Source organism: Leuciscus leuciscus (genome assembly GCF_965113295.1).
Source record: "Leuciscus leuciscus genome assembly, chromosome: 24".
NCBI lineage: Eukaryota > Metazoa > Chordata > Actinopteri > Cypriniformes > Leuciscidae > Leuciscus > Leuciscus leuciscus.
In genome coordinates, this window is record NC_138723.1 from 21,059,769 (window position 1) to 21,083,604 (window position 23,836).

A 23,836-nucleotide genomic window follows, 5' to 3' on the forward strand; every position below is an offset into this window, starting at 1 on the left:
AAATGAAAGACCAAAATGCAATCAAAAGAATTGTTATTTTATTTGATAATTTAATTTAATTTATCATTTTAATCTATGAACTATCATAAATCAGGACAAACTTTGTCCTGATCCACTTCTCAACTTTTTGGTTATTTTCAGGTAAATTTGAATGAATCTCCAAATTGAAAACAGCTCTTTTTTGCGGTGCCTCAAGAACCCGGAAAATTTGCCAAAGAGCGTTTGATTGTATTTTCACCTATGATGCTTTGTAGAAAGAGTTCCTCTGTGCACATGAGTGTGTGATGGTAAACAGTGTCTGGATGTTACCTTGTGTCTGTCCGGGCATTGGCATCAGTGCCTGGCCCAGCTCGCCGTTCAGCCATAACTGCATGCGTATAAACGGCTCTCTTCCTTTCTGCGTGAGCTTGCTCCAGTGCTTCGGCCGAGAGAGCATGTCGCTCACGCTCCCCTGAGAGAGGCCCAGCACCTGCAACCCGCACACAAACACACAGGGGATACGGTACATGAGATTCAGAGAAAAACAGCCCTGAAACTAATATGAAGATATTTTATGATGCAATAAGAAGAAAGATGCAGCTGGTATTACAAAGTGATACATTTGCATGGAGTATAAAAAAGAAGCCGACACACAAGCACTCAAATCATTTCTTAGCAGAACGACGGATGGGTTATCAATGGAAGCGTATCTGATGTGAAAAGCACTGACCTTCTCGCCAAAGATCCGCTGGCAGATGCCATTCTTGGCTAGTTTGTCTTTGACTTGCTGTGTGAGATCGACAGTGTCCACTTCCTGGTACATGTAGTACTCGTACTGCTCCGGGGTAAGCGGGGGCACCACGGGTTTGGCGACTTTGGGGAGGGACAGTAAAGGCGAGGAGGAAGGCAGTGGGCTGCTCTGAGGGGTCTCGCTACCGCTGGGCATTTGCAGACTGAGCTCTGAACTTTGTGAGTACGGGGACTCTGAGCTGGGCCAGTCCTTCCAGTAATCCAGAGAGGAAGCAGGAGCCACGGGCGCGGTGCTGCCCAGCCGAGGGAGCTTCTGGTGGGGGCAAAGAGTAATAGAGTTGGGGTTAGCCATATGAGGGAACTGCATTCTAGTGTGCAAGTACAGTATTATTCTGACTGGAATAATATAAAGTAAATTCTGAATTTATGGATGAAATAGTATTCCCTGTATGCAATATAGATGTTCGGGTGGCATAGATTACACACACACACAGAATTTGAAATTAATATAATTTTTTCAGTTTCTATATCTCTAAAGACTGGTCTGAAATCATGACATTAATCACAATTATTTTATAGTATTAACAGTCATTGTTTTATGAATATTTTCTGATTTACACATTTAATAGTACTCTAAAGATGCAAAGAAAAATATATATAGTCAACTTATTGACAATATACAACTAAAACGAGCTATTAAAATAGTTTTTGTTAATTGAAATAAATATAATAAAAAAAAAATTATATATATATATATATATATATATATATATATGAATGAAAAAAGAAAATAAAAAATTTTAAATGAAAAATGAAAATGAAAAATAAAAAATAAAAAAAGTAGTAAAATAAATCTGGAAAAAAATGTAAAGCTAAAAAAATATTGGGGGGAAAAAACAAATAAAAATGACAAAAGCACATTAGATTACTTAAAATAAAATAAAATGATGATAAAATGCTTTAAATTATAATACTTCAAAATACGATAATATTATATAACTACACACACACACATCTATCCATCTATCGATCTATTGTCTGTCTGTCTGTCTAACCATCCATCTATCGATATATGTGTATTTGTGTGTGTCATATGTGTGTGTTATTTTAGTATTTCTATAATATTTGGGGATGTGTGGCATCAAAAAGTTACTAATAATGCACTATACCTCCTTGCTATCCTCTTGGCTGTGGGCATCTTCGCTAACGGAAGTCTGCCCGGTTCCGCGGCGCTCAGAAAGACCTGTGCTCCACCAGTGTTCCCTCCAAGAACCCCCACCTACACCTCCTCCACTCTCAGAGAGACGTCCGAGCTTGGGCACCCCGTCCAGCCCCATATCTGAGACGGCCACCTCACCCATCTCCTTCTTTACCCCACTGTGGAAGTCCAGGAGAGGAGAGGTGGAGGGCTTTTTCAGAGACTGAGCAATTGGGGTGTAGGAGAGAGTGGAGAGCGGGGAGCCCAGGAGCTTTGAGCCCAGCAGCGAGAGATCTGTCGGGGCCATAGAGCTGGCCTTCAATACGGGCTCCAAAGCCACCTGCTGGGCCTCCATCTCCCTCCGAGCCTGCTCAAGGATGGAGCGAATGTTCTCGTCAGAGTTGCTGGAGGAGGACGGAGGCTGAGAATTCTCAACTGCAGGAACAAAAGACAACATGTAAGTGGTCACAATCTGTTTTACCAATAAATCACCATATTATTACTCAAAAAACAGCCTACATAACAATAACTATTCTGGCATTATATACTCATCCTCATGTTTTCAAAACCCATATGACTTACTTTCTTCAGTGGAACACAAAAGTAGAAAGATTTAAGAATGTTATGTCAGTGAAAGAATATAGTTACCACAAGCTGTCAAGCTTCAAAAAAGACAAAATAGTTTCATAAAATGACAATTTTGCTATATAGACTAATGTTATGATACTCTAATGGTGTTTTTATACTCCTATGTCTCTTATTTTTGGATATCAACAGCCCCTGACCATATACTTCTATAGCATGGAAAAGTAGTGTTAACATTCTAAGACATCTTCTTTTGTGTTCCACAGAAGAATGAAAGCTATACTGGTTTGGAAAGACATGAGGGTGAATAAATGATGACAGAACTCTCATGTTGGATGAACTACTAATAGGGTGCCAGTAAGAGATTGCTGCCCTATGTTACCCAATAATACTGTAGAATAAATTTGGAGTTTAATGTAAATGTAATATATACTGTTATATTATAGCAAAAGGAACTCTCTGTAAAGAGTTTCAAATAATAAAGTTAAAGACGTCAGTTTTCTGTGAGTTAGATCATAAAAGATTTCAACATGTGTATATACACTGGGTTTTTCATTGATGTATATATATAAAACATACATCGGCCATAAATCTCCATGACTCAGACTGATTTATGACAGTGAGAAGTTAATTGGAAGCAGTAGCGCTCTTGGCGTGGGAGTAAAATCTGGGGGGGAACTTTCAACAGACAGCACAAAACCTCACCAAGTCTTAGACTGTGTGCATATATTTGGAAATAGCTGCCCGACCCTCTGTGGTAACCTGATCGCCGTTGCCTCTCCCCCACGCCGTCTGCAGTGGCAGGTGGGGAAGAGACAGTTAGTTTAATTCCGTTACACAAGCTTGGACAGGAAAAGGTAAAAGTGGGAATTTTAAACACTCAAAACAGGGAGGATACGACTTAGTATGTTATTGACTGATATAATCATTTGTTTTAGACAGTTCTTGTGTGCAAAATCTACATTGCAATTACAGTTTTAGCCAACATACATTACTGTTCAAAAGTTGTTTGAAAGGAGGCTCACCAAGGCTGCATTCATCAAAAATACAGTAAAAACAGTAATATTGTAAAATAGTATCACAATTTAAAATGACCGTTTTCTGGTTTAATATATTTTTAAATGTAATTTACTCCTCTAATGGCAAATCTGAATTTTCAGTGTCACATGATCCTTCAGAAAACATTCTAATATGCTGATTGGGTGCGCAAGAAACATATTATCATCAATGCTTAAAAAAAAGTTGCGCTGCTTTATTTTGTTAGAAACCTTAATTTATTTTTAAAACATTCAAAAGAACAGCATTCATTTGAGATAGAAAAAAATCTTTTGTAGAATTATCTTATTACTTCTGAACAATTGAATGCATCCTTGCTTAATAAAATGTATTTAAAAAAAACAAACACTTACCTACCCAAAACATTTGAACAGTAGTGTATTATATTAGTATGACGATGCCACAATCAGTTCTACATCAGAAAACTTACTGGCTCATTTAGAAAAAGTGAATGCAAGAATGATCGTATTCAGGTGACAAAAGTGAGTCCTATCCTGAAGTGACTTTACTGGTTGTGGGTCAATGGAAAACAGGTGTGAATGCCTGGACCCTTGTTTTCCTGATGGCATAAAAAGACTCACCTGCTTTTTGCACTTGTAACTCTCTCTTGGCCTGCTCCAAGATGGACTTGATGGCTTCATCAGAGCCGGTCTCAGGTGTACGGATCCGCGTTGTGATGTTACCTGTGAAGACACGACAAGGACATGTAGCCGTGCGTGAGACATCATGTGTAACAACATATAGATCAGTTTTGTTCTGAAATGGAGCACAATATACAACCTTTTAGATTGAAAACAGCAAAAAAATATTGCTATGCTCTTTACTATTTCTGCACGGCAAGTTTAAACAGGTGCAAACGCAAGCTTACTTTAACAACAATCTATGTGGTATGCTAAAATAAGGCTGGCACTTTTTTAAGTTATGGAAATGCAATCCTGCAACCAAACTCAACGGCACAGAACTAAAAAACCATTAGCAATCGTTTGCTTGTCTATAATACTGTGTGAATCAGCACCTGCACTGCCCCTGGCTACAGCAGCACTTCCTGTGTAAGGACTGAAACCTTTTCCTGTCCTCCACAAGTCCACAGAACAAAGAGTCGGTGAGATTTGGACAAAGTCCATGAGAAACAACGGAGCTTGTATGGAAGTATCATCAGACGGGTCGGCGCAATAATAATAAATATGGAGAGAGAGAGAGGGGGAAAAAGTGGCAGAGGAACTGCCCAATGAGCAGTGGGAAACAGGGCAAGGTCAGAGTCACTGGTGTGTGATGAGAGCAGCTGGACAAGTGTGTGAGGTGGAAGTAATGCTCTCTCGCCCTTTCTCTCTCACACACACACACACACACACACACACACACACACACACACACACACAGGCTAGCCACCCACAGCGCCGCCCTAGGGGAGACTCAACCACCAGTTGTAATGTGGTGGCACTGTGGATCTGCCTGAAGGATTCTGCCACACACACACATATATAAACACACAAGCTGACCACAAAATAACAGGACAGACTTCTCAAGGACCTCCGTGATGGAAAGTTACATTGGTTTAGACTTGATAACACTCACACAAAGTTTTTCCACAGTTTGAAACTAATTTATGAAGTCAAAGGTGTAGCATTTATTGTAAACGGCTGTCTTCAGACAGTCGGAACGAGATATTTTTTTAATCCCAGTCACACTTCTTCCAGCCCTGTCTGTCTCACTCACTTGTTTTGCAACAGATTCCAGGCCAGAGATTGAGAAGAAACAGACCAGCACAACAAAAACATACAGACAGAGCGGATCTGACACTCCAGAAACTCGTAACACGAGAGGGAAGGCGTGAGACAGACCTGGCCGCGTGGAGCCTTCCGAGCCGGTTCTTCGCTTCGGAACATCCTGAAATACTCTGTTCAGGTTCTGGCCTGGGTTCTCTGTTGGAAAACAAGTGGCGGAAGATAGAAATAAAGTAAGACCAAGCCCTAAACTTCTGCTGTCAGTTGTCCAATCATCTCCAGGGCTCAACAATAAGAATGACCCAAGTATGAGAGATTTTTTTTAGGCCTGTTGACGTAAATGTCACCTGTCCTATCAGTCTAGTGTTGCAGCATCACTGCATGACGTGCAAATGCGCTGCATTTGGAATTTGAATGCACCTGATTTAGATGCGTCACTATGGTTATTAATCTATTATTAGCGAAGACAGATTAAGCTTTGATGTATTTGCTAGAATGACTAGTTTTCATCTCACTGAATCATGAATCATTTGCACCATATGTAATTATTTGCCAACAAAATTGTGTGCATAAATCCATAGCTTTCAGAGTTATATTGTAATTTTATAATTTCCAGCACTTACTGCAAATTAAAAACCTAAATTATAATTTTTTCTTTTGTGAAGAAAATATATTTTTATTGTTTAATATGAAATAAATAGTTTTAAAACATCTGCTTTTCAGAAAAATATATTTTATATATTGTTTAATAAAAAGATTTAATATATATATATATATATATATATATATATATATATATATATATATATATATATATATAGTAGTAGACAGCTTTATATTTGCCACAATTACAATTCAAACATTTAAAAACACCAATAAAAATAGACATTACAAACACAAATAATAATAATTAATTTCAAGAATTAATTAGATTTTTTTTCTGAAAACCTGAAAAATAAACTTTTTTAATTTTAGGGTAAACTATTAACTATTAAATAAAATTTCAATTTATAAATATAGAAACTATAACTAAAAAATATTTACTTAAAAGTTTTGGGTAATAATAATATATTTCTCTAAAAGGTAGGGGGGAAAAAAGCATTTCTGAACCATTTAAAATGTGTTGCAAAAGAATTCTTATTGTTGAGCTCTGATCTTATATAGATGTCAGAATGTCTTCACAGTCAGTTTTGGAAACACTTAGTAATTCTAATCCAAAGTAATACCTTTACATGAACTGATAAGTGTAAATATCCTTTGAATGGTAGTTTGTTAAGCTTAAACACAAATCGACCTAGTCTGACCTCATAGAAAGCCACCTGCACCCTGCAGAATTCACTCGAGTGATTATTTCAACATTAATGTGCTCCTTTAGCCCAGGTCTTTGATGTGAATGAATGGGTTTTAAGGTTTTTACAAAGTTCCTACTCCCATGGGAGACCACAAGCCGACGCTATGGAGGCAGACAGCCAGACCAGACTCCCTTGAAGACGTTCCAAACCGGTGTGCAGACGCACGGGCAGCACAGTCAGCCTTTTTCAGCTCCGGCTCTGTTTCAAAACTACTGCCTCACAGCTAGACTGAACAAACTTAGACTCGGCTCAACACGGCTTCAAGGATTCACAGCCAACTGCCCTCATATGCAAGTACTCTCGCTCACGCTGGGCTCGGCCTTGATTTGTTCACTCTAGCTGTGAAACACAGACTTGAGGCAAAACATAACGCTTGCAAACCTCTCTGAACTTCCTCTTCACCCGTAGGCTGAGACCGAAATGAAAGAAAGGGTAGACTCCTGATGTTTAGCTCTAATCAACAAGCCGCCTGTGCCAACTGAGTACTAATAGTGTTTTCGTCAGAATCTAGTCTCTATGCGCTCCATGTAGTTATCCGAAGACTCTCAATTTTGAAGGTTATGTGCACCATTGCATTGTGGATGAAAGGGTTAGGGTTAGCCTAAAGCTTATCGAAAGGGAATCATGGAAGCCTGTTTTCACCCAAAGTAAAAAATGTATAAATTAAAAATTAAATTGCGACTTCATACTTCACGATTGTGTCTTTATACATCATGACGGACACATCATACCTTACAAATGTGACTTTTTTTTACCTCACAAATGCAACTTTAGACCTCGCACCTTTTTTACCTCACAAATGAACTTTTTTCACAAATGAACTTTTGACTCATAATTGCGACTTTTATTTATATAATTAAAAAAATAAAATAATTTATACCTCACGAATGAGACTTCATACCTCACAATTGTGACTATAATAGCTCACAAATACGACTTCACACCTCAAAAACATCACAAACATCTCACAAATGCAACTTTATATGTGTCAATTGCCACCTCATTTGAGTTATCAAAGTGTTAATTTGGTTCTTATTTAAAATTGTATCTCACAATTACCCAATCCAAATTTTTGGAGGCAGAAACAAGCTTCAATAAGGGGGTAGTACAACTGGATCACAGCAATCGCAAAGCACTGCCCTCTCGTTATTGCACATATTTGACTATTTAACGCATCCGATTTGACTCTTTAAAGGAATATGTGCTCTGTGAGAATGCTAACATCAGTGTGCCCATGTTGAAGTTGCTTAAATACGAGAGAAATGTATCATGCTGTTACAGAGCACATTTTTTTAATCGCATGCATAATGTTTGAAAATAAACGCGAGTTGGGAGATCATCTGAGATAACAAGGTTATGTCTTTTCCTCAAGCTCTGTTACTGACCTCTCTGCCTGCCCTGGATGCTCCTCAGCGCCAGGATGTTCTGCTCATCAGACAGGAAGTGCTTCATCTTGTGAAACGGCTCTTTGCCACGGATGGTTAACTTGCTCCAGGGTTTGGGCCGGGCCAGAATCTCACTGACAGAGCCTTGGGACAGACCCAGAACATAATGGCCAAACACACGCTGACCGATGTTGTGTTTGATCAGCTGCTCCTTGACCTGTCGGGCGATCTCAGCCGTGTCCATTTCCTCCCCTTCCGACGTGCTACCCGCGCCCTCAGACTGGCTGGGGGAGGGCGCCATGCCGTTAACCTCCGGGCTGCCCGCTGATTGAGGGGGTAGGGGGCTGGAGAGAGAATTGGTTGTAGCGTAATGGGGTGGCCCGAACAGAACAGAACTTGGAGAAGGGTCCTGGAGGGCTTTGGTGTAGATGGTTTGCATGAGCTGCCTCTGAAGAAGAGAGTTGAGTGCCATTTTGCCAGCCAGTGGGGGGAACGTGGCGCCCACGCTGGCCATGCCGGGGGTAAAGAAGTCTGGCCCGATGCCCGTGGGGGAAAAAGGGTGGGTACCGTTGGCACTGGCAGCAGATTCGGAGGTAGCGGTGCCCGTCCTCATCAAAAGCTGAGGGGAGGGAGGAGGAGGAGACCCCTGGAGTGTGGTAGGGACCGGAGTGGCAGGAAGACGCTGAGGGTTTTCCACTGTAGTTTCATTACTTTTCCGCCCCAATGCACCTGTAAAACAAACCGATGGGTGATGAGGAAAATCATGGATACTGATTTAGACTGATACTAAATATATTTAAGAGATAAATGTAGAGTAAAATCCTGGCAAGATGATTTTGTATCATCCTGAAGGGGTGGCCAACTGACAGTACATTCACTTATTACATGGCAACTTAATGAATTAAGTAAGAAATATTAAAATATTGAGTAAAGTTGAAATTTAATTTTGTAAAAGAAAGAGTACATTCCAAAGACATAACTAGCAAAAGGAAATCGGTTAACTGGAACAGTTTAGCCATAATTATACAAAAAAATATGACTACACAATGCCATCTGACCAATCACAATCAAGTATTCCAGAGAGATGTGAAATAGGACTATTACTCCAATGATGACTGTCCATAAAGAACATTTTATTAGCGTAGTTCTAGTCTTTTAGCCACTTTATACTGAAATGGGAAAGGAGGTAATCTAAGCAGGAATGGGACTGGAACGTAGAGAAGGCCAGATTCAAACCACAGCTGTATCTGTTTGTGTATGTGTGCGCATGTGCCACAGGCTGACGTTTAACACTGATCTCCTCTGAGGTCTGTAGACTAGCAGGCATGTCCAGAGATATCAGGCCAGGCAACTGTGCGTGGGCTACCTGCTCATGCTGTGGGGACTGTTCACTGCAAGGGATTGTGGGTGTCAGTACGGTTATCCTTTTTGCCATGACAAAACACCTCTGCTGTGTGCGCTTCCATAACAATACCATCACTTTATACAACGGTGGCAAAATCAATATCCAGTGCAATAGAATTCTGTTGGTTGTCAGAGACAGATGCATGCTACGATCACAGATGATTCTCTGTCATTGCCGTCAGCAGCGAATGCCAGGTTTAAAAATGCGCAATTTTTGATATAAAGTCACATTTAAAACGCAAATTAAATGTATGATCTCCATGGGGTGTCCAGAGGTGTTCTGTAATGACATTTTCAAACTCACACATTCAGAGCGTAGTCGAAAGGGCAGGAAAAGGGAAATAAGGCCTAATTATCACATTGGTCTCCGCTAGCCGTTCAGGATTTATGCAAGCCCCAGGTGACCTGATCTCCTACATACCAAATCCTAATATGTTGCTGCCTCTAGAAAAGGGTGAACTGACCTTCACAACACGGGTGCCTCCAAACCTAACTCGTCACTATCAGTATGATCTGTTACGATATTTATTCATTTTTTTCTTGGGGCCAAATAAAATCATTCAGCTAAAGTTCTGAAAGTTTTTTTTTAGGTCATGTTGCACATCCTACTGGATTTTAGGTGAAGTTAGGTTTGGAAAAAAGAAATCAATAAAATCACCAAAGTTGCTGTGTATAAACTGCAATTTCCCAGCAACTGGAAGTTAATGTTCCTCGGAAGAGGCTGGACACTGGAAACTCACCACTGAAGTCACTGTTGGCCAGTCGTTTCAATGCGCTCTCTGAGAGCTGGCTATGGTCTTTCCCTGTCAGCAACATCTCCAAAGGCTTGGACGAGTCCTAAAATGAAGGATTGATGAGGGAGAGAAAAAAAAACACACAGGAAGGAAGGAAACAGAAAAGAGGGGGGAAAGGAAGTGAGGAAGGAAGTAAAAAAGGCAGAAGGCAATTGAATGAACAAAAACAAAAGGAAAGTTATGGAAAGGGAAGTGATGAAGAAAGAAAACAAACAAATGTAAAGTTTTAGAAAGGAAGGAAGGGAGGGAGGAAGGAAGGAAGGAAGGAAGGAAGGAAGGAAGGAAGGAAGGAAGGAAGGAAGGAAGGAAGGAAGGAAGGAAGGAAGGAAGGAAGGAAGGAAGGAAGGAAGGAAGGAAGGAAGGAAGGAAGGAAGGAAACAGACAGGAAGGAAAAGAAAGGAAGAAGTCAATTGAAGGAACAAAAACAAAAGTAATGTTTATAGAAAGGGAAGTAAGAAAGAAAGAAAAACAAATGTACAGTTTTAGAAAGGAAGGAAAGAAGGAAGAAGGGAAATTAAGGCATAAACAAGGAAAGGTATGGGAAGGAAGGAAGGAAGGAAACAAAGGAGCGAAGGACCGAAGGAATGAAGGAAGGAAGAAGAGAAATTAAGGATGAAAGAAACAAAAGCAAAGTTATGGAAAGGAAAGAAAGGAAATAAATAAATGGGGGAAGAAAATTTAAAAAGTGAGGAAATGAAAGGAAGGAAGTGATGAATGAAGGAAGGGAACAGAAATGAAGGAAAAGAAAGGAAAGGAGAAATGAAAGGAGAAAGAATATAAAGGAAGAAGGAAAGAATGAAACATTAAGAAAACAACTGGAAAAAATCTCAGATATCAGCTCTTTCATGTGAATTTAGAGGGAAAAAATGTATACATGTATCTTCTTTTTTTTTTTATAAATGAACAAGTAAAAATTTATGACGTGATATTCAGAATTTAAAAAGCATCAACGCCAATAAAACATGCTGCCTTTCACAATTATAATGCATTTAAAGGACAAATCAATACAAATCAACTTCATTCTTCCTAATGACATGACGTCTTACCTGTGCTGAAGAGTGATGATCTGATGAGTTGTGCTCGATTGATTTCAGGGTGCTGGCGAGAGATAAAAAAATATAAAAAAATTGTACGTATTAAAATAATGGTCCTACAAGCATAAAATATGCCTTCGCTTTCCGTTTCAGGTCAAGAACTGAACGCTTAATAGGCGTTGGCTCAGCGTTCGTGATTCGAAAATTTCTGTGACACCTACAATCACGTTACCCAAATTAACCTGTGTGCCTAGCTGCACTCTACCCAGCGCTGATCTGTTATCTATGGATTAAACCGGGCCATTTTCAAAAGCCTTTTGGGTGAAAACACTCATTATATCACGGTGGAATGTGCCTCGAGTAGACAACAAGCTATCAATATACATTCAGCAAAGCGGCTTTTTAGGCCGATCATCAGACAAGCACAGATCTTAACAACACCCTCTATTCATGGATTACTTGCTTTATAAGTCCCAATTGGGAATATTACGCCTAAAATCGAGTTATGCAACGGACAGCCAGACATCTCCCGAAGCCTCCCAACACACACACCGACAGCACAGACGAGCGGCCGAGCCAAAAACACACACATCACTCAATTAGGTTATCGCCGATGCAAACTACGTTAGCCTCCTCATTACAGCTGTGGCTGGAGATGAAACGTAGAAATCCCTCAGTCCTGTGCAGAAACCACTCCGACAACAAAGCGTGCTTAATCTGCTTTTCTCAAAAATAAGACCCAATACTCCTCGCATACCTAAGGTTCTTTGAATTTATTAAACCGAACGGAGATTACCGCAGAGTAAAATTCCTTCTGGTAAAATATGGGAATAAAAGATCCGTGCGCAGACGGAGTTTGGCGATCTCTGCGGTTCATATCTCAGCTTGGCTGTACTACATCAGATCAAATTCAGTACGTCTGACTGTAAAGTTCAAGACCACCAGGTAATGAGAACTCATAGTTCGAGCCCTGCAGCGAGAAAGGACGGGAAAGACACATGCATAATGGAGCGGCAGATAAAGGTTAAGAATGGTCTGAGGGTCTTAAATTATAAAGGTGGATACAACATGACCAGTTCAGGTCACTGCAAACAAAACCTTTGCTTATTTAGACCTACGATACAGTCAATTCATGGTATTACGTACTTGGATATAACGTTAAGGTTGATGCAACATCAGCGTTAAAATAATGTTAATGATGCTCAAATATTCACACATATGAGAAGGAAAAGGCTAAAGCATCAGGATTATTTGTGCTGACAGAATTAGTGCTTTAGAACTTACCCGAGTTCTCGTTTGATCTCCTCGTAGTCTGACTGCTCTTGAAGCTTTTCTTCGAGATGCTGGGGAGGGGAAAAGGCAGATATACTTATTTATAAGCAAAATTGTAATGTGAATCAGTGTATGAACTGTATTATACACTGAAAATTCACAATATTCACTTTAGAGAGGCACTTTAAATGAATATTCCAATGAAAATTCGGTCAATGTACTCTGTCTTTTTGGAGATTGATAGACATGGTCATAATGAGCTTAAAGAGCTGCATAGAGGGTCTTCAAAAAATAGACAGAGACAACAAACAGCACACGAGTTTGGGATAGGTAAGTAATGGCCGATTTTTTGTGTGCAATATCCCTTTAAGGGGCTCAAAATACATCGAATTTTAAAAGAAACAAACCATAAATAAATAAAAAATATATTATTATTGATGATAAAATTACAAATAAATTCAATTAAAAATGAAACTGAAACCAGAATATTTTTGTTCATATACAACACCGTTCAGAAGTTTGGGGTTAGTAAGACTTAATATTTTTAATATTTTAATTCAGCAAGGATGCGTTAAATTGATCAAAAGTGATAGTAGCAATACTTATAATCTGATAAATATTTCTTTCAAATGCAATTTTTTAAATAAAAATGTATTCAACTCAGGAATAAATTATATTTTAAAATATATTTAAAAAACTGTTACTTTAAATTGCAATAATATTTCACAGTATTACTGCTTTACTGTATTTTTGATCAAATTAATTGCTTTTGGTGACCAACTCCAAACTTTTGACTTCTGTGTGTATACACAGTATATAACTGAAACACACGGGCAAGTCACTCTGGATAAGAGTTTTGTATAGATATTTTTTGATAATTTTCCATTCTCACATATTTCAAACTTTGAGTAAATATTGTAAAATTAAGTGTACAAATTTAGCTATTTTGTGTACATTTATTTGTATTGTTTATTTGCTATCTTTAAATTGTTATATACTTCAGCTTTATATCAGGCGTTCTGCTTTCTAGATATCGACCATTAAAAAACAAACATTTAGCTCGACCACTATTCCGTACGTGCGTCGAGAATGTGTATGCGCTCATGAATCTGCACATGCTCAGATTCTTCAGTAGAACTTGAGTCTGCTCCAGGCAGGGCAGATCAGAGCAGTCTCTCCGTGTGAGGCTCAGCGAAGGCTTCGTCTCAGCTCAGTCTCCTGCCATCCAACCAGCTGTCATTCAAACTCTAAACATTCACTACATGGGTCACATGGCTCGTGTGAGCCGCTGCAACATTTACAGGCCTGTCCTGCAGCCGACTGCTGCCACGAGCAGGACCATTCGCTTCATCCAACATGAAATGTCGAGTTGAAACAGCCAGTGTCTGGAGTCCAGTGTTAATGTGACTTTAGATGGGCCGCTGCTCCATAATGAACCACCAGGCTCATTCACTTGTCCTTGTTAAAGCTGTCAGCGAACTAAAGAGAGGAGCTTCTTCATTTATGTTTATGTATTAATGAAGAAGGCTGTGAGGTACAGCGATTTTACCACAGTTAAGGAGTGCAATGCAGGAATTTTTATATAGCACTAACACTCTAAACACAAGATCAGAGTGTTCAATACTGGCTGGAGGGCACAAATTATGCCCTACTTGATATATTACCTATATTTTTTATTAATATGATTTAGTGACTGACCTTTAGTACGGCCTCTTTGGAGCTCAGCTGCTGCTCAAGCTGACTGATCTGATTGGTGGAGGTCTCGCTGAGCTGGGCCAGACTGGCCTGGAGTCTTTGAACATCCTCGGCCAAACGCTCCACCTCCCTCTCCTTAGCACCCAACTCTGCCTCCAGACTGGTGCAAGATAGCGCCTCCAGAGACTTGTCCTGTACACAACAAATACACACATTTTACAATGCTGCATTGACCATGTAAACATTAACACTTCCTGTGCGTTTTCCAAGCAGTGCAATGTGAATTACTATTCTGTATAAAATATGATATATAATTAAACCTGCCTTGTCAAGCATGTAGATACTGTGTAAAGCATTATGAAGGTATTTTAAATGCACTATATTCATAACACCCTATAATGTACATTGCAAATGTTTAATAAATAATTATAACCATAATTAAAATATAACAGTATTATATTACCTATGATTAATTATGTTTATATATTTCATGCTGTAAACATTCATTCATTATTTTTTCATAATTTATTTACTAACTATAAATAAATGAATATTAAAATGTAATTAATAATTATACAGTAGTCAACATTTGAAGTGGATCAAATACAATGTGTGTGTTTACATTCACATACATACAAATGAAAAAATACGTTATACTGGCTACACCTATTTACAATGGCATTGTGAATACATTAGGAATATCAGGAATTATATTACAAATATTTTTTACAATTTATGATTCAATCTTCTTTGAAAACACTAATTGATTAATCAATCTTTTTATAATAATATTAATAAGAACAATTACAATATCAATCAAATTAATCAAGTTATAATATTTACAACAACATTGTGAATGCTAATGCACTGGGAATATCTTCATAATGCATTCAATTATTATAGGCTTCATGGAAAGTGTTCCCACATTACCATTCCCTCATTTATTCTCCCTCTTTCTGCCCCTCTCTCTACAGTACAGGCATGCAGAGAATCACTCTTACCATTTCCGGTGTTTTCTCGATCTGATTGGATGGTTGCAGTGTCTTGCCAGCTGAAGCGAGCTGCTCCCTCAGACTCACAGCATCCCTCTCTGCCGCCTCGGCCCTCTGTGGGCCACAAACAGATCAAATGGGTGAAAAATTGCCATGGTTGAGGATTCATAACCATTATATCAACCGACGTTTATGAATTGTGAAGACTGGGAGCTAAAAGATCACAGGCCTGTTTTTATATGGCTGGGCTGAAAAATGTTAACTGAACTCACATGGGTCCTACTTGGCTGAGTGCTCTAGTATTCAAGCTAAAGTGTGTCAAGGTATGTACGGTTGGTTGATTCACAGAATATGCAAATCACTCAGAATTTATTTTAAATAAAGATTGTGGTGTTAATTCATTTGTTGCCCTAGAATGGATCCCTGACCTAAAGACAAATGTCTGGATTCATGATGAGACTTAAAAAAAAAAAAATTATATATTGTAAAAGCTGCTTAAAGCGTTCAACCTTTAGCTGCACCAAATCCAACACCACCATCTTTATGCATGTATGGTAATGACAAGCTAAATTATGCAAATTTATTCTAAACGTCTACGTAACAAGTCTTACCAAATGTTCTTTTTTCTGTTGATTGGAATAATAATGCTAATGAAAACAATGATTATAAACTTTTTACTCGGGTGTTTGTTTATTGCTTGCCCTACATTTTCAAAAAGATAAAAGTTGATCATTTTTAGATAAGCAAACAGATTTTACAGTTTACAAAAAGAAACATTCCGAAAATTGAACTTTTGAGTACAGGAAATAAGTAAAGACGAAATCAATTAATAATATTACATAATAATACAAAATAAAACATTCCTACAGATCTTCTTTCCCAAACATATAGGGTCAGAAAAACAATAGACTTATGGATAAAACAGAATCCCCAGAAATGCAAAAAAAAAAAAAAAAAAAAACATTAAAAAGGCAAGAGATCCTTTATATTGCATCACATAAAAGATCTGATATTCATTAAGATTTAGCCGTTGGGGCTCACAGCTCAAAAAAGTGAAGGGAATGATGGATTTCTTCCAAAAGGAAAGCAGATGGAGGGAATAAGGATATGTAGAACTTGGATATATGTGACTCCAATAAAGTTGTGTGCTAATAAAAGAAATTTGCAAACTAGCACGGCAACTTCTGTACAGTCCATTAGACTGGAGGTATTAATAAAAAACCAAAACAAGCTGTTACTGTGTTTTAGATTTGCATACAATAGAAATACGAATCACTTTTCCATGAGGAATATGGCCTTTACCTGATTGGCTCTTTCCAAATCTGTCATCACCGCTTCAATCTCATTGGCCCTGAAAAATGAAAGCGCACATTACTTACGCAGGCAGGAGAGAAATGGTAGCGCAGATTTGTTGCAGTAAAACACAGTGATGCAACATATCGCAATGCAATAAAATGGGTCATGTAAAGAATGGACCAGGTGGAACAGAAGACCTCACATCAACATAAAATGGGTAATCAGCATCTTGCCTCACTTCTGAGCCGCTTGCGTGTGTGCGTATGCAATTATGAGCAGCTAGATGTGTTCGTGAGGGCATTCATCATGAAAACATCTGGATATGTGTGTGTTGTTGTATTAAGATCAGCCATTTCAGTTGGACTTCCATAACCCCGTCATGCATGTGAACACTTGCACACTCACCCGTATGCACACTGACAAACACACACATACACACTACAGCGCGCACGCAGGGCCATTAAGCCCTCTCGATTTCACAGTAATCCGCTGGACTGTGAGCTGTGTAGCCCAGCAGTGGGTTCACGGCTCAGCCACATGGACAAGCCCAGGTTAAAACAGAGGGATTACACTAATATAGGCCTCAGACTCCTTTTAATGCACACTAATCTGATATAATATTCTCAATTCTGCTAGCGCGGCTCAGCCCAGCAAATGGCATGGCTTAGGTGTGTAAACACAACTGCTTTCATTAAAGGTTAACAGTACTTTATGTACCCATTAAACATTCATCTCAAATGAGTGTAGTTTTGTCACTCAAAAACAGCTTTCAAACATTGATCCTTCTGTCTGGAAAAATTACCAAAAAAAAATTTTGCTGTCTGGAAAATTACTTCCCATTGCTAACTCTTCTGGTAAATGAACTGTTATTAATATGAGAATTGAGAAAAGGGGACAGAAGTGATTGGGAATACAAGTTTCTTGAAAACATTGTGATCCAAATCCATAGTCAAGGCTGTATTAAGGTTTAGCTGGTTAGCATGCCTGTTGCTAAATGTAATTACATTAAAAAGTGCCTTTCTTTATTGATGACAATTTGTTGCCAGTATATTCTGAATAAATAACCTTTTGCATATAACATGTACCTTCAAATGTTTCATTATCTTTCAGATGTTTTCCCACTGCATACTTGACATTTACAGCTCAAATGTGCTAACCGCTAGGCTACAGCTCCAACAAATCCGTTTTTGTTTTGATTTTGTACCACTATCTTAACCAAACTCAAAGCATTTTCAAACAATAATGTGTTGTAGCATGTGTGCTAACCGCTAGGCTACAGCTTCAACAAATCTGTTTTTGTTTGATTTTGTACCACAATCTTAACCAAATTCAAAGCATTCACACATGATAACGTGTTGTAACGTGTGCCAACAGAACAGCTAGGCTACAGCTGAAAAAAAACTTTTTTCTTTTGTTGATTTTGTAACAACTCTTACCAAACTCAAAGCGTTTTGCACAACATAATGTGTTGTAGCACATGGGCTAACAGTTAAGGTGCAGTATCATTAGCAAACTTTCTGCAACATTTTTTGGGTAAAAAAAAGTCCATCGTCTATTGTCAATAGTCTAGCAATGTACGAAGCGCAGCTCACACAAAAGTCACTTTAAATCAAGCAGCTTTCTGTTGGTCAACACAGTGAATCTACATGACCAACGTAAACTTGTGAGAGGAATTCTTGCACCTTACGCGAAATTCCAGATCAAGTGGATTCCTACTGAAATTGGATTTTGCTTGCGAAAATTTGCTAAACAATGGTAAATGTGACAGCACCTTTATCCTAGTACTCCTATTGTAGCTGTTTTTGTTTGATATTTACATTTAATCATTTATATATTTATATTGTTTGCCACAATCATAACCAAACTCAAAGCATTTTTGTTTAATTTTGTGACACAAAATTTAATATCTCACACGTTTACACACTCTCAAAATGATCACACACAATATTGTGTTGTAGCATGTGTGCTAACTGCTAGGCTACTACTCAATGTAGCAGTTTGTTTGATTTTGTACCATTATCTCTACCAAACTCAAAGTGTTTGCACTTGAAGCAGCAAAGCTGATGCTTGAAGCCAGATCTGAAACAGACAAAGTATTCAACCAACACATTATCTTTCATCAAGTGAAACTTGTTATCCCACATACTGAGCTCTTAATTTGATAAAAGCACTTGCATTATTTCTGTCACCCACTGTACTCTCCTCTCAAACGGTTCTCCCATTGACATTTCTGACCATGTGACTGCAAACTGAGAGGAGTCAAGCACAGCTGAAATTAATTCAACAGCCAAGCTTAATTAGAGGCGATTTGGTTTAATGATTCAGATGAGCTTAACTCAGCTTTGTGCGCACTTTTAAGCGCGTGACTCCGGCGTCTCATGGATGATGCAGCGTTGGAGTTTCATTGTGGCTGAAAGTGAAGAGCGCTGTGAAAATACTATGTTTCAAATTGTTATTGAAACATAATTATTCACTCCAATTATGATGGCTCTCTAACGTCAATGTGAAACCCTATTCACAACCCATTTTATTTCTGTAATGTGACATTTCTGAGTGAAACAGGATATTTAACAAGCAAAAAAAAGGTAGGACGGGACTTGAGGTTATCCACAGGGAATTAATTGGATTGTGAAAAATGGGTGTTACACAACAGAATGGAGCTAAAACAATGCCTAAAAAGCTATTAAAATAACCTGTGATTTATTATTTAGAATAATGTGCACAGATGAATTGTTCACAATAAGAACAGGAACATTTACAGAAACTGAATATGGTCAAATATGCTCACTTTGACTTTAAAAATGAAAATATTCAATATAATGTAGATATTTAATAATTACAGTAAAATATATATTAAGCTAGACTTTTTTCCTCTGAGCTTTACCAAACCCAAAGAGTTAAATATAAATCATTAAATAAATGTTAGATCAGCATAGATTTGGGAATTATGGAATATAATACTCCTTTAAACCTAACGACTGCAGATCAGAGGTTTATTTTATGCATTAACAGTGTCATGATCTCGTCATGGCACAGAATACAAAAAATACAATCCCTCTTAAATACAGTGTAAAGAGGCACTCATTCTTTCTCTCGCTCACACACACACACACACACACACACACACACACACACACACACACACACACACACACACACACACACACACACACACACTATTACGAACCTACATAACCTAATCTCTACTCATTTTTGCTCTCGTCAGCTCGTGTTCACTCCCTCCTTTATGGGCCCCACTGTAAAAACACATTAAATGATGACCTTAAAGGGGCCATATTCGACACTTTCGCAGTATTTCTTTTCCTTGAATCCACTTGTGTTAGTCAAGGTTTCTTGCACTGAAAACAATCTTAATTTAGTGTTACGCCCTCTCTCTGACCCTTATATACACAGGCTGTTTTCGCTACTGTATCTTCAAGAATTATACATGCAAATTAGATCTGTTGCGATTGGCTGACTTCTGTGTACTAATGTAGTTCACAAATCTGCAACTTTGTAAAAAAAATTCTAGATGTTTCAAGTGGACTAAGGAAGTGTATCAGCATTGTACATTGAACTTTTATTTCAAAAGTCCAAAACAAAAAAAACTGTTTTTCATGATATGTCCCCTTTAAAAATGAAAAGATAAGGACGAGAACTGCGTAAGACATGCAATAACTCCCATCGGAGCTCAGCCTTCAAAAACGGCATGTTCTTCATCACCTCGGACCGGGGGCCAAAGGTTATCTGCGAGATAATTTATTGGGATTATTTCATCTACATATGAACACGCAATGATGTGGGAAAATCCAAAGGAATAGCACTGTGAACGTAATCCAGGAACATATAAACATGACTTCTTTTGTTATTCTACGAGCTACTGCTGATGAATAGAGCGTATTAAACACTTACTGCTTTTGATTATTGTGTTTGGTCGTCACAGGCCTGATAAATTATGAGAACCAGCTGCTTTGATTCTGACCTTTTCCATCCAGCATGGCTGTCAGAAAGGGGAGGTTAACTCGGCGCTCGGGCGAAGCTAGCGAGAGAGAGGTCCAGGTTACATGCATCCTCTGGCTGTAATTCAACTCTTTCAGGCGATTCTCTCTCTCTTTCTCTCCCGTCTTGCTCGAACTCACTCTCGCTCGCTCTCTCCCCAGTGTCTTTGTTTCTGCTGCGGCTCAAATCCCCCTGGGCTGGTACGACATTTCACAGATTTAGCCCATTAGATTTCCATTTTGCTCTCTTTCTCCATTTGGCCCCTATCTTATGGAGCCAGTGTGGGCTTTATCCTGCTGGGTTTTTATTTTTTGTCCTCCCATCCTCTCTTAACCTTTTGAAGGCTAGGGTAGTAAGAAAACCCTCGGGGTTTGATTTTTTTCTCCTCTTGTTGAGTGTCTGACCTCCAGGAGATAAAAAAGCTCGTTCTCAGAAGTGTCATTCCTCACACTAACTCTCAAAACAACAAACATCAACGACCCAATTTTTTCTTGACAGCAATCACACAGGTGTATAATCATCTCCAAAGGAGTTTTCAAGAGTTTTGTTTTGGAGTAAATTAACTACTAATGTTGTTGATTAATCTGTGATTTCATTATATGGAGTTATTCAACCTCACCAATAGTTAGATTTTTACATTTTCTGAAGTAAATATGAGGCGTTTTAAAATATCACAACCCCAAATCTCCATATTATTCTGATCCATAGATACTGGTCTGCTACCTCTTTCTATCGGTTATTATTTTACCACCAGATGAGAATCGCAAAGTTTGGGCTTTCAGAAAAGCAATAGTCCTCTACAAGTTGCTTAATTTGAGGTATCATTTGTGTTTATAGCACAAATGGTACAGGTCTATTTACAAGTTACAATGATTAATATTAAGGTTTAATACTAGGTTTGTGGCTCAGAAAACACTTAACCATAAGTAAAGTGTGAAAATGTTGACTATGCATAAGACACATTCCTTAATATAAAAATACTGAGTTACATACAAAAACGCTGCGTATCAAATAGTTGTATAATACACAAACATTTGAATCTTTGAAAAAAATGAGGAAAAAGAGTGGTTGTCAAGGGTAGTTATCTACTGGACCAAGTAAAAAAAAAAGTTAAAAAAAACTCAAATCTCTATGATATTCTGACCTACAAATATTGTTTTATATATTTTTATCCACCTTCAGATGAAGTTATTGCTGAAAAAAGTAATAGAACTGCATGACTTGAGGTATAATTTGTATTTCTATTACAAATGGTACTAGTAGAATTACCCAACAGTGTTTAATGCTTAAGGTCTGTGGTTTAGAAAACCCCATAACCATAAGTTTGAGCAATAGTGATAGTCAGATTAGCTTAGCTAAGCATGCTAGTTTATACTAGTGTACAGGGCTCTATTTGAAAAAAGCTGGATTGTTGTACAATACATCTGCACAATACGGTGGAAATATCAGGGAACAATGTAAGAGCTTCTGGGAAGGCGAAATGTCTTGCTTGACACAGATGAAATGTTTTCTTTGCACTCAGCCAGCGAGCGTAGATCTGTGCAGATAAATCAGGTGGGTAGGATGAGGTCCTTTGTGCTCCCCGCAGTAATTCAAAACCTGCCAGACTGATGGGAGTACAGACAAATGGATCAGACAGAGCAAAAATCCACCCTCTGAAATGTCACACAACCAACAGCACAGCAGAGACCCTGTCAAGCAAAACACGCTGGATGCAGAGACGAAAAAGGCTGAGAGGTGCGAACAGGCCTGACGTTGCTCTTCTGCCTGGATTTGAAGGGAATCAAACTGCGCTGTTAATCCGAGTCAGTGCATGTAACATCACAGGATGCACAGACAAAAGGATCTGAAGGTGTGTTCACAGGCGAACACGCACACACGTGCTTGCGATCGCGGCGAGCCCGTGGGGACTGTCATGTCACCAGGAGCCGATGAAATTCATGTGCACAGCTCTTGCATGCCAGAACACTGACTGCACCAGCTCACTGGCCCAGTGCACTTCTCCACGGTTTACATCTCACACACACACACACACACACACACACGCAGAGCCCACATAAACCACAAACAGAAATTCACTCCGTCTCTCTCCATTTCTCTCTCTTTTTAACACATGCACACATCTCCACCTAGGCGCACACTCGCGATCCAACATCCGCACAAACACACACACAATTCCACAGGCCTCACACACGGCTGCTATTTCTGTAAGCTAAAATCTACTGCCCATTTGTCTCGTAAAGGACACACTGCAAAACCCAACCTGCCACTTTCAGCGCAGGAGAAACAACTTTAATTGCATGTTGTTTCTTTCCAATTCAGTCAGGGAAAACCAGAGAGAGTTTAACCACGCTGGGAACAAGCACAACAGGCCACACACAGCATGACAAACTCAACCCTGAGCCTTGCGATTGCTAAAACTGCCCGAGGTAATAAACATTACGTATTTTTCCACTTTGTTTACAACAAAAACATAGGGTAACGTGTGAAAGTGTTAACTATGCTTATGATAAATTGCTTCATATGAAAATATACATAAATGTTAGATATCTAAATGTTGAGGTACATCTGAATATGTTAAGTCAAATACGAAAAACATTCAGCACAAATGCATTAGAGTTAAATGTGAAAATGTTGAATTAATAAAAAAATATATATTAATACTTGATATATTAATGTACAAATATAATTATATAATATAGCTATATAATAATATAATATAACTATATAATATAACAACAACAAAAAATGGTTAAATAGGAATGTTGAGTTAAATATTTTGTTACTTTCTTCTTTCAGCCAAACACAATCGGAGTTTTATAAAAAAATATCCTTGAGGCTTGAGGGTGAGTAAATTATGGGACAATTTTCATTTTTGGGTGAACTAACCCTTTAAATACTAAACAATTTAGTTAAATGGTTAAATAAAAATAGGTTGAGTTAAATACATAAAAAAATACTTAAGACAACGCTAAGTTAAAAAATGTTAGTTTAAATGAGAAAATACGGAAACAAAGTAAAAAATATATATGAATAAGTCTAGCTAAATATGACTGTTGAATTCAATATTAAATCCAAATAATTTGAGGACATTAAGTAAAAAAATGATGAGTTAAACACGACAACTACATAAATAAAATATTTTAAATATGAAAATATTCAATTACATTAAATACAAATAAGTGGAGTAAAATGTGAACACAATAAGTAAAAAATGTATATATACGTTAAATACGAACTATATACGTTAAATATGAACAAGGTACATTGTTTATAATTTTTTCATCTCAGCATTTGTGTGTCAGCACTGGCGTGTGTTTG

General features: G+C 38.2%; 1 protein-coding gene and 1 long non-coding RNA gene across 8 annotated transcripts in view; one reads left to right on the plus strand and one right to left on the minus strand.

Annotated features, from left to right (window-relative positions):
* Window positions 1-23,836, minus strand: part of cux1a (cut-like homeobox 1a) — a 123,041-nt gene that overhangs the window by 18,859 nt on the left and 80,346 nt on the right. For 2 of the 7 annotated variants that reach the window (XM_082158241.1, XM_082158242.1), the window contains exons 9-21: window positions 16,523-16,571; window positions 15,230-15,334; window positions 14,232-14,420; window positions 12,546-12,604; window positions 11,274-11,325; window positions 10,174-10,270; window positions 8,030-8,758; window positions 5,410-5,490; window positions 4,150-4,251; window positions 3,218-3,304; window positions 1,899-2,362; window positions 710-1,042; window positions 310-469 (exon numbers count right to left, since the gene is read on the minus strand). In XM_082158241.1, coding sequence (XP_082014367.1) covers window positions 310-469; window positions 710-1,042; window positions 1,899-2,362; window positions 3,218-3,304; window positions 4,150-4,251; window positions 5,410-5,490; window positions 8,030-8,758; window positions 10,174-10,270; window positions 11,274-11,325; window positions 12,546-12,604; window positions 14,232-14,420; window positions 15,230-15,334; window positions 16,523-16,571 — 2,507 coding nt within the window. The remainder of the gene's footprint in view (window positions 1-309; window positions 470-709; window positions 1,043-1,898; window positions 2,363-3,217; window positions 3,305-4,149; window positions 4,252-5,409; window positions 5,491-8,029; window positions 8,759-10,173; window positions 10,271-11,273; window positions 11,326-12,545; window positions 12,605-14,231; window positions 14,421-15,229; window positions 15,335-16,522; window positions 16,572-23,836) is intronic. The other 5 variants (XM_082158244.1, XM_082158246.1, XM_082158243.1 and 2 more) reach the window with 3 other exon arrangements.
* Window positions 2,260-15,336, plus strand: LOC309489500. Its single transcript, XR_014202430.1, has 3 exons — window positions 2,260-2,384; window positions 5,299-5,525; window positions 15,203-15,336. It is a non-coding gene; the product is annotated as an uncharacterized lncRNA (long non-coding RNA).